Source organism: Larus michahellis, chromosome Z (assembly GCF_964199755.1).
Source record: "Larus michahellis chromosome Z, bLarMic1.1, whole genome shotgun sequence".
Lineage (NCBI taxonomy): Eukaryota > Metazoa > Chordata > Aves > Charadriiformes > Laridae > Larus > Larus michahellis.
Window position 1 is genome coordinate 40982252 of NC_133930.1, and position 12422 is coordinate 40994673.

A 12422-nucleotide genomic window follows, 5' to 3' on the forward strand; every position below is an offset into this window, starting at 1 on the left:
GCTTTGAAAAAAAAAAATCCACCTCTAAAAAAACCAAACAAAAGCTTAAAAAAAAGCTTTAAAACAACAGCTTTTTTTTTTTTAAAAAAGAAGTACTATGCTTGACAAGAATCTCCTCCTTTTCTGATTAAAAAGAACCAACAATGGGTCTTAATAAACCTCTTAAAAGGGTTGCAAATAACCTGTCTATATAAGATACATAAATTAATTTGACCTTAACAGTAAAACTGGTTCTATTTGCTTTGTCATTCAAGGTCAGTGAAAACCCAGCACATAAGCTACTTATGAAATAAAAGCTTTTAAAGTTACATTAATGTTACTATTTTAACAAAGGAAGAGACATTTCAGTGATTCTTTTATACGTGGTTTCATTTATCAATGAAAAGAAATTGCTTAGCAAGTAAAATAATGAAAAAACTATTGGTTTCCTAAGGCATAGAGATACATATATAAGATTTTTGTACATAATAGGATACATAATATCTATTTATAACGCTGGGCATTAGTGAAATCCCCTACTCAAAAATCAAAGTGGAAGGAATATTACTTGTAAATACTAGCAACACTTATCTCCAATCGTGTTAAAACTTCACATTTTACAATTGTATTTCTTTTTTTTTTTTAAAAACCAAAATACATCAGCTCTGACCAAAATAATCTAATCTGGGATTTTCCCCCAAATTAATTTTGTGCAATGGATATTCAGAATACTCATACTGATTTACTTCTAAAAATTATCTTTTATCAATTAATACTTTATGCTGCCCAATTCCTCTGTAGGTTTGCAGCCTTCGATGATACCTCAGGAAAGGCACTATTTGCTTTTTCATAGTTTAAATAATGTCAAAATTTCACTTAGCTCATTAATCCATTAACTTAGCTGAACTGAGGAAATTGTACCCTGTCTTTTCTGATTTTCCTCTGGGAACAGAGAAAAAGTAAGACCTCTACTGATAAAAAGCCCACATTTTCATAAGAACATAGATGTAATACAGGCTATACGAAATAATATACGCCTTAAAACTTTCAGTGTGCTAATGTGGAAGAAAAGTAGGTACAAGCATCAATAAATATTGTCCTTTATTTTGCCATTTCCAAGTACTTAACAAGCTCTGCAATGATAATGAAAACCTCTTTTTTATGAAACTAGATTTTACAGGTATACTGTGACGTCTCTAGTCCTTCTACAACTGCAAGTGATTACTGGCTCTCTTACAAAGCTGGAATTTGTTTTTGCATTTACTATACTAAGACCATGAGATTTTCATTGTTTGGAAGAGCTACCTGTGATATTTAAATGCAGCATATCCTGGAATATGGATTAATACACTTCATCTAGAAAAAATCCTTTATTTAAGAAAACAAGTTGATTTTAAAATTATAAAAGTTCTAAACTTAGCTTTATGATAAAGCTGCAAATTTCTCCAGATCTGCTGGCATAATTCAGAGCAAAAGCCTGACCTAGAGGACATAATACATCATAAATTAATTTACCAGAGAGATGATTCCTTCATTTTTTATCTCACCTCTAATTCTGTCAGACTTTTCTGAAAAAGTTATAAGGTCAAACATCTGATAATTTAACTTATAACATGTTCTCCTTCGTCACATCATATCAGACTGAGAGACGATTTACTTAATTTACAGTACTATTAATGTCATTAGTATATTATGTCCTCTGGATCAAATTTTGCCCTCATTTCCACCAATGAATCTAGATAGACTTGCTGTTTTATTAAGGGCAGAATTTGGAACAGTTAGCTATCTCTCCTTTTACATGTATTTAGGAAGAGAAAGGCATTTCAAAAATACATCATCTGAAATTTTTGAAAGGTATCTTTGAATATACTGTCCTTACCAATTCTTCTTGCTTTGTATTTATGCGCCAAACTCAGATGCTTAGTTATGTAGAATCTAGACACATACTGTGTCTAGAGGAGAGCTGACGTTGTTTCTGAGTATTGCCTGTTAGAAGGATCCTAGTTAAAATACAGTTGGGCAGCCATGTACGGTTTTCTTCATGATTGAAACCCCCAACTCTAGAGCTGCAGATCTTTGCCATGAAAGTGCAATTTCACAGATGTATCATTTAAGAGTCACTGTACACGGGACTCTGAATAACACGCAGTCTGAACACTTCTTTTCTATGTATGGTGTCCCGTTACAGAGTAGTTATAATACATTCCTCAGAACTTTTAATACTTAACTCCTCCAAGGGCACGAAGACAGAAACAGTTCCCAGGTCAATCCCACATATATCCAGTGGGTAAAAGCCCTTGAGAAACACTAGCAAAGCTTCTCAACTCAATATAGCCTCATCTGGTTTATAATCCAAATGTTTTTTTCCTGAATAAGCTAAACAAGGGAAGAAATGGATTTACATGAAATACAAATCAAGAGCCTTAGGGGCTCTAAACCAGTTTCATAATGATGGTCATATAAACACACATGCACCGAGTGGCAAATAAGAATTCTTACAGATTTATGTTTACTCCTGAAAATGAGATAAATGAAAAAATGTATTAACTAAAAAAAATGCCACAGATGATTAAAAAGTATAGGGTTTTTTTTATAAAAACATACTATGAGGAAAAAGACTTCAGGCAATAACATGCAGTGGACTAATTAGAAAAAAGAAAGTAGGCCATCTAACAAAAATCATACTGTTTAATCAGGCCATGAAAGCAATGCAAAGGGAGTAGCAGAACACTGCAAGTTGTCGAGTCAGATCTTTTCGTTTCAGTAAGAGGCACACAGATCAAAGAAGGATTAGATTCTATCATAGTATCACACTGATGGCATACATATGAAGAAAGTAGGGCATTTACACACACTCTCTCACTTTGGTGCTAAAATTTTAATACTGTTTCATAATTTAAAGGTAAGTGCAAAAAGTATCTCTTAACTGATTACCAAGGTCTCCAAATTAAATTACTGTCTTCCCTACTGAGCTTGTCACACCTCAGTGAAGAACAAAAATATTTCTGGGGGGTAAATTTCTTAATTCAAGGTGTTAACTAACACATTTAAAACCTTTGCCCATACTTCTGCCACACCCGTATTCAGGCAAACCATGCTGTGTTTTATGCAGAATAAATAAACCCATTCTTCTCTCGTGTTATTGGACTGTAATGCTTAGAGATACAGGGGACGGAGAATTAAGGGAAAAAAACAGTGCTCTGGCATACCAACAAAATCTAGACAGACAGGCTACAGTTTGCTGAAAGCCAAAACTAAGCTGCCCAGATGAACGAATGCTTAGCTCTAAGATAGTTTGGATCCATCCCAGTGCTACAGTAACAGAGGCGTAAGGCTGCTGGAAATTGCTACTAGGGTACGTATGTATGACTTGAAAACAAAAAATGGTTTGAATTACAGTTATGAACATATTTTAAACTGAAAGATTAAAAGACTCAGACTTTTCCACTGTTGTTAATAAGAAACATAAATAGTTCAGCAGTGAGGTGAAAGTACCATCTGCAAGACAACGAGAAGGTTTACAGCTTTTGCCTCCACAAAGTGTTTTGAAAGTGAAAACTTGAAAAATCAAAACAGCTTTATGAGTAAAGTGATCTTTTTCATAATAGTTGAAAAGCAGTTAGACAAACGGCATCACTTCAGTCATTGGAGAGTCCAAAACATAAAGAAAATCTTCAGCCAGATGTTCTATTCAGTTCACAACACAGGAACCCTTTTAGCTTACAAGAACACTAAGAAATATTGCATACACCACATGATTAGCCTAGGAAGCTACTGCTCTGTCTTCTACAGTAGGGATGCTCTAAGTAATGATCTGCACACTGGAATTATCTGACAAACCAGAGCAAGCCATCTAACTAGAACAGGATACACTTAATAGGGAACCAAAAAACAGTGATAAACAGCTAACATCAGGAAGTTTGGAATTTTATTTTGCATAGTCAGAATAGCATTTGAAAATTATCATAGCTAATTTTTCTTTATGTGATTTCCAATATATTTTGTTTTGACTTGTACAATTAAAATGCTTAATACTTCTGTGTTGACTTTGTGGCTACAAAAGAATAATGCAAACACAGAACCAGACATTTCTGGCTTGGCTTGAAATGAGGCAAGTCTGACTGAGTTTCCTCTTTATCGACACATGTCTAGCTTCCAAAGTGAAAAGAGATGAAGTTGGTGCAGATTACATCATAATTTTTGTAAATTCAGCTTTGAATAATATAGTTGATTATATAACTAACGTAGCGATATTCTTCTTTTATGGAAAGACTATAAATGTAAAAGCTTTCAGAGCTCCCAGACTTTATTAAGAAATGAACCCTGAAAAAAGTTTAGCACACAAACATGAATGTCCAGGGACACCTGTTTTACCTCGTTATGTCAACCATTCTCTTAAACGGTGAAATCAACATGGATGCAGCCATAAAGAACATTCAAATATTTTCTTTTTTTCATCTAACTTTTGTAAGTATGTGTTAAAAGACTTCCATAGGACAGTGCCAGTGAGTAACTCATAAAAGTTTGATGAAAAACTTAAAATAGCCCTCAGGAAGGACAAAATATCCTAAACATTAAATAATCTCCCTACTCTGTAAAACTACATTCAAAATACTCAGTACTAGGGTATTTTGCCCTCTCAGCTCATCCACTTTCCTGCTTGTTATTTTTTGAAATAAAACCACAATATACATCCTATGCTTTAAGTCAACGGAATGAAGTTTACTACTTTAGGGTCTGTTCTAGAATAGAATATATAAATTTTGTCTTCATTTCCACCACCTATTTTTGTGGCTCTGCTACATAACACTAACTGCACAAATAGCTACACTAAGAACATTTCTCTATATTCAACTGTATTCCCCTTCAACACAAAATAGATAGGTTTCTTTGAATCCTGCACGGAGCAGATCAGCTTTGCCATATTTGAAGACTGATCCCCTCCTCCCCTCTCAACCCCTGTAGTGCTTCTCACTCCATTGGGTGCAGTTATGTATGACTGCTGGTAGGCGCATTTGGAAAACACCTGGAATTGGACAAGTGAAGTTATTTTTTCTTTAAAACTGGTGCTTTTTGCTGAAGCTTGCTTACCTCATTGTCTGACTCCACAAGCACTTGATCATATTCACTAAGAGCTACTAGGAACATGATAGATGTGACATTTTCAAAGCAATGTATCCATTTTCTTCTTTCTGATCGTTGGCCTCCTACATCCACCATTCTGCAAAATTAACATCTACATCAACTCCATGAATACCTTTACAGATAAACACACAAGCACACACACAACGACAAAATTCAAGAATTTAGTTGGAAACACAGTTTGGTTTGTTTTCCTTAGTGATTTTTTCCATTGATGTTTAATGGAACCTGTTAATCATATTTACTTTTAAGTCTGATGTGTTTTCTGTATTTAAATTATTGTAGGTCTCAAAACCCTCAGATTTCTGAGACACAAAGGTCTTATCAGCCATGATCTGGCAATGTGTTGAGTCTGCTGTATTCAGCAGAAAGAGATGTGAACAGAATGGACTTGGTGGTCTGCCCTTTCCCCCCCAAATTATCAAGAGTCAAAATTCCCAACTTGTTAAAGCTGCCCCATTTTAAGAGGATGAACAGAACACAGTATTTTTAATAATTTAATAGCCAAAATTAAAACTCTAATTTGCTTGCAATATATTCATTCCCATGTCATCCCATGTCTCAGTGTAACTGAACACACGTGTCTAACTTGCAATTGCATAGTTATTTTTTAAACAACTGTACTTGCACTGAAGTAGGATGATTTCTCCCTAAAGGACAGTAATTTCTCTCTAAAAATCAACTACACAAGTGGTAACTTTGTATTCCATAACTTACATGAATTACAAGGACACATGGTTCTATCTTCAGATTATTATTCATAGTGAAACCTTGATATATATTATTGAAAAGATGAATTGCAGGTTTTCTGTGAGTAAAAGCTACCTTCAGAAAAAGACAAACCTAATTATCTGTCATCATTTTGACATCTTTCACATCAGCTCCTTATTAGATGTGGACAATTACATTAAAATATATTGACAAAGCTCAAATTTTAAAAACATAGAATAATTGCTTTTTATGCGTTTTTAACCAACATCCTATACATGGTATTACTAATGTAAAAGGAAAAACAGAAACAAAGCACGTGGGTGTTAAAACTTTTTCTACCTGAAAATGACGCTTTGTAAGTCGAATGGATATTCAATGATCCCTGTTGTGGGGACTCGAACTCTGAGCACATCTTGCTGAGTTGGCAGATAGGTGGAATCTGCTATGCGGTCCAAGTCATTAAGATAGCTATAGACAGGGAGAAACAACAGGAATGCAAGACAGTGACACCATCATCCCACTGAGGAAAAGAGAAAGGAAGACTTGGGAACGGAAATGGGCTGTGGGGTAGGGAAAAGTACAACAGAAAAAAGAGCATTATCGGCATAAAACAGGGGACAAAGTATAAAAATGTGCTCCATCCTCCCTTCCTGTACACTTTCATAGCTTCAAAGAAAATTCTACAAAAGGGTAGCATAATTATTCTGGTTATTTTCATACAAGTTTGTTGGTTTTCATAGGTAAATTCCCAAAGATTTGAAGTTTTCAATGAAGTAATTCTAGGCAATTTAGAGACAAATAATACTATAAAATGTGTGAAAAATATAAAATTGCAGAGTTTCATTTGAATACATAACGTGTTTTGTGATATTCATTCTGCAGTGTTTACACAGATACATGGATAGACAAATGTTGAATCTCACAAGGAACAGTGAACTCCTATAGAATAGATCATTATCAGTTATAAAATGATAGGAGGATAAATGGTACTCTTTGGAGATTAAATAATAAAAAAAAAAAATAAAAAAAGGAAAAACCCATCCACTGACAAATTAAAAAACTGACCGGACTTTGTTATCAGAAGGCAGCACTGGTTATTCAGTGGGATCTCTGGTGCCTGAAAGTCCTGCATTCACACTGAAACTTCTGATTAAATCAATAAACCTGCAGTTCATGAAATACACGCCGGTTGGTTAGCAAACAACCCAGAATGGCTATAAAATTGCTTGTAAAGGTTCATTAACTACAATACAAAACTCTTCTGCTATCGCTTAATGGTGGGTTTCAACCACAAAGCACCGGTGTACTGGAGGTTTTAATGAATTCTCATAAAAGAGATACTTCAAAAAAGATGTGTGTATGACAGCCTGTCTGGGTCCAGGAGCCAGACATTGCATGAAATCAGTGCATCAGGCAGCTTGGTCTCCCTACATGGTAGATGCCTGGGAGAAGGACTGCTTCAGGAAATGAAGTTCTTGGGCATTTCGTTACTTGGCAGTACAAGAATGACCTAGAGTTAGCCACTGAGAAGATTAACCTACGGACGCCCTCATTCATTCTAGGGGAAAAGAGCAATGGTCTTGTAATTTATTGAATGATGATGAAGTATCACTAAACTCTGAATGTGTTCCTTTCCTTGTAGTTATTAGTGAAGATGTTCTTTTCAAATAAACCCCCACAAAAAATAATTAGACTTCTAGATGCTCTGAATGATTTCAGAGCAAGTTATCCTGAACAACGACAGAAACAAAGCAGTTTGATTTCTACCTTACAGCAAAAATATGTAAGAATTGATTTGTGAGGTCTGGGAGGGAGCCAAAAACATTATAAAATTTCCCTCACTATGATTTTATTCATGAAAGATTAATCTGATAGTAAACACTGAATGTGAGAAAGTTACACATAGTTAGAAAGACGTATTGAACCATATATTATATCACAGATAATTCAGAAACTACTGCTCTGAAAATATTTTCTGAGAACACTGATTAGTTTCTGCCAGTAAGAAGAAGGTGGCTTGAGAGTCTCAGAACTTCATCTGCTCTCAGGTGTTTTACACAAAAAGCAGAATGGACAAGCACATAATCAATTTGCTGGGGGGTGTGTGGAGGGAAAGGATATGTGAACAAAATCGGTAACTACCACAATAAGAAACAGAGAAAGACTATGAACTAGCTTCTTTTTCCTTCTCACCCTCCAAAAAATTGGTTTTGGTTGGTGACCGTATTTTGGAAGGGTCATTGCAGGTCATTACATGCTACAGTGGTATTCACAACAGCAGAATTTTAACTGAATAAATTGGTAGGTGTCCCATTCACACAATTGTCTTCTTGCTTTCCTTTGGCAAGCTTCAGCTGCGGTCTCCACTGTGAGCCTGGTTACCGCACCTCTGCACCATCAGCACAGTACACATGTTGCTAAGATACGCTGTAATGCACACTGGCAGATTTTAGAAAGGCAATAATGCAAAAGGATGTTATTAAACAGTTAAATCTAATTTGTGTCACTGGAAAACACTCAACAGGCAGATGAGTATTTTTTTTGTCCTAATACAAATCACTGATGTCATTAAGTTCCAAAGGCATTAATTTATCCTTAAAAAATACTTATCTTTTCCTCATCCTCTGCTCATTCAATTACTAAACAGCAACCTTCTGGCTCATTTCACCCATAGCACCCTACAGAGCCTATACAATCTGTCAAAGAGACCTTATGCATCCTTATGGAGTCCTGTTTCTTTCCCCAGATTTCTTCACCAAACAGATCAAAGGATGCTGGGCTCTCTAAGAAGTGTCCTAGAACATACATTCAAACCCATAATCAAGGAAGCTGTGTCAAAAACAGTAAAGAGCACCCCAGACAAAATATGATCAGATAGCGTGCAACTTGGGTGGTGTGGCCAGAGTCCTTGCCAGTGAAGACTGAGGCAAAAAGGTCATTCAGTACCTCAGCCTTCTCCATATCCTGGGTGACCAGGTCTCCTGTTTCCTTCTGGAGAGGGTCTACTTCTTCCCTAGTTTTGCCTTTCTCTCTGACATATGAAGTTCTTGTTGTCCTTGATGTCTCTGGCCAGATTTAATTCTATCTGAGCTTTAGCTTGCCTAATCTGGTTCCTGGCCACTCTATTTCTCTCAGTTTCTCTGGAAGTTTCTCTGTATTCCTCCCAGTCTACCTGTCCTTGCTTCTACCCTATGTAGGCCTCATATGTAATTTCACATTCTGCTATGAATTTCAAGGGGATTAAACTTGTTTCTGAAAATCAGACTGAAAGCTTTGCTTGCAGCAGCAACACGAAGTTCCCTTCAAGATACTCTAAAATCACTAAAAACTCTTTAAGTGTGTCTTAAAACTCATGTAACCTCTAAAACAAAGTAACACAATTAATACAAAAATCTGTTATCTTTGAGTAAGAACATGTATCATTTGGATTGACATCAGGGTCTTTCTTTTCCATTGTACCCACTGCTTTGTATCACATCTCAGGTTTTTTTGATATATTGCAGAAATGAATCGTCTCTCTTCAGTCAGATGCAATATTCCTAAAACGCCAGTGGGAGCAAATCAGCACATTTACACTCAAGACTTTTGTATTAATTGCCTAACACTATACTTCTATGTCCATAGTACTACATCGACAAAACCCAAGACTTTTTCTCTTCTCTTCTCTCTCAGATTTTTGGATTGCATTAGGAGGGGTGGTGTGACAGTCTGATTTTTCTGAATAACTGATTTGTTGGGTTGACTCACTGTTTCAAAATGCTGAGAGGGAATACATAAATGAATACAGGTGACTGTTTACACAAAAAGAAGAGACAACTGGAATACTATTAATATTTAAAGACATACTACAAACATACACAATTTTCAAATATTACTATTATAGCGTTTCCTTGTAACATTGAAAATTTAGAATTTAATTTATTTGGTTTATCATCATTTAACTTATTGTCACAGTAAAGGCTTATGTTTTAAAGTCTTCCTCATATCAAAAGGGTTGTTTTCCCACATGAAAGCTGGGGTTTAAAGAAAGTCTCTGATCACCAGGGGAATGCAGGACTGCATGCATATGCTTTAAGCATCCTTATTAAACTAACAACTTACTTATTTTTAAATTAATTTAGCAAGCAGCAACTTTAAATAAAAAAATCAAAACGTGATAGCTAATGCCAGTTCCTTTCCACCTTCAAGTGTGCTGGCTCAAGCCCCACTCTAGCTGCATTTCTGCCCATCCCCAGCTGACAGCTCCTTCGCTTGTGCAATGGCTTTGTAACACATTTCTGTCAAAATGATTTGGCACAGTGAAGAAACACTATTAAAATTGTCCAAATTAAGCTAGTTTATTTGACAGATAGAGCCTGGGGTGTGGGAAGTCCGTAAACTCCAGCAGGAAAGCAGGGTGGAGTTACTTCCTCCACTGGCTTATCTGCAACCAGAAGAGGACTTATGAAGCCAGTTCTACGCGAAATGTCTCAAGTCACACAATTCAGATGGGTAAGGAGTGAAAGAAAATTGAAGTTTTTTATTGCTTTTTTTTGTATATCTGCGTATTAAAAAAACGATTCACCATGACTTTAAAGCACTTATCTGATGCAGCCCTAAACAAAGTACTGACAAATACGTCTCTCACCTGGGCAAACAAATCCTGTGCACATACAAAAAATTTAAGCATGTAATAGATATGCACAGGGTATTTTACAATAAGCACCTAACTCAAGATGTATGCACAAATACTGCAATCAGCATCTGCCATACAACTAACTCTTCAGTGTATACAAGAAACGGCTACACATGCACTCTTGCAAACAAACCACAAAACTTGTCATAAACATGAACTTCCACAAAAAAGAGTGTTGCCAACAATTGCCCGAACCAGATGTTTCCTCAGTTTATTAACTTCAAAATTTAAAATCGTGATAACAATATGGATATTGGAAATACCTTGGCAGCTGTCCTGAGGGCTAGTCCAAAAGTGGGTAACCACCAGCCTTACCACGGGGAACTCAGCTGCATGGGTAGCAGCAACAGTGCAAGCTGTTTAGGTCCCAACTGTATGGCACTCTGAGCTTTATTTTTACCACCTGCTAAGAAACGTCTTACTTTGATGAGACACACTGTAGCTACGTGGCCTCTCACCCAAACAGCACCTACTCAGCTAGGCATTATACAACGGAACAAAAAAAAAGAAATATTGCATAAAATTACTTTAAAAAAAAAAAGAAAAGCTAAACCACATAGGTCTGAGTAAATTTATAGTACAGACCAAGTTTAAAAAGTTAATTATACCTGTAATTAGTTTCGTAAAAATGAGTTTTAGTGGCTGCTGAGGTAATTTTCCAGGGGGTTGCTATAGTGACAGGCAGAAGGTGCATTACCGAGGCGATGTGTGTCTAATGAGCTGCTGGCAGCGGCCCTCCCTTGACGTCAGGAGAAACTGCCACCGTCTCGCAGCAGGCTTGAGATCTGCCACGCTGACCAGAGGCGGAGGAAGCCTTTTGTTTCCCAGTCAGCACTGGGAGAGAAGTACTTATTTTTATTGCGCTTTACATCACCTATGACAAGGTCCAAGCCTGCAGACAGCTTCAGGGAAGCTGCCGGGCTATGGAGGTGCTAGTGGTGCCCTGGAAAGAGAGCACATTTCAAAGGTACTGTTTGTCCATGCTTCAAAATGAACAGCAGGAGAGGGATCATGGCTGTAGACTGACTGGCTCTGTGCTTTCCTATGTGCCTTTCCCCTATAGAAATCAGGCAAAGAAGTGAGACTCCCAACCTTAATACGCAGACCAGAGCTGTTTCAACCAACAACCTTCTTCAAGAAGTTAAATATAAACCCCGTCACCATGAACAGGCAGCTCAACATTCAGCCTTAATTAATTTCCCAAAGATACATCACCTAACAAAGGCAGACCATCAAAACTTATTTGAATTCACTTTCAGTGAATGAGGTCTTGAAGCACCTTCAACATGAAGAAATACGGGGCAGGCACTTCAAACAAACACCCTCCTCCAGCCATCGGCTACTATTTTCCAGCATCTTTAAGGTCTGACTTTTGTTGCAAGTAATCAGGTGATAAAGTAGCATTTTCTCAGGAATAATTCCATAATATGAATTTCTGTAACTTTAAAACTATGTTTAGGGTATAGCTGAATTAATCAAGAGAAGGCATTAAGGCATATGCAGACAAAAGGAGAAAAGCTACAGCTTTCACCCACCTGTAACACTCATTTCCCTTTCTGAGGTTAAAAATGAGATTGCTCTATTCATCAGTACTGCCCAGTAACTCCTCCCAAACTCGGCAGGCAAAACTGATGTAGCAAGACACTGAATTAATCTTCACTAGCACACTAATAAACCCTGTGCTTAGAAGGAGTTTGCCTGTGAGACCTTGTGAGCACAGGAGTCCCTGGGGCGCAGAGTGACTCTGAAACGCACTGCTGAGGATCAGGGATCTGCCTGGCACTGCACCAGAAACACGCCAAGATAAATCTCTGTAACAAAACCAAACATGTTGAGACAGCGGTAATTATTGGTGCTGATAAAAGGGTCAGACTACAACCAGTAAAGATGACTTGTTACTACCCAGTCAGCAAAC

The 12422-nt window shown here is 36.8% G+C and overlaps 1 protein-coding gene across 1 annotated transcript in view; it reads right to left on the reverse strand.

Moving 5' to 3' along the window:
* LOC141735875 (guanine nucleotide-binding protein G(q) subunit alpha-like) overlaps positions 1–12422 on the reverse strand; it is a 137262-nt gene that overhangs the window by 22945 nt on the left and 101895 nt on the right. The window contains exons 4-5 of the mRNA XM_074569280.1: positions 6172–6300; positions 5071–5200 (exon numbers count right to left, since the gene is read on the reverse strand). Of these exons, the coding sequence (XP_074425381.1) occupies positions 5071–5200; positions 6172–6300 (259 nt within the window). The remainder of the gene's footprint in view (positions 1–5070; positions 5201–6171; positions 6301–12422) is intronic.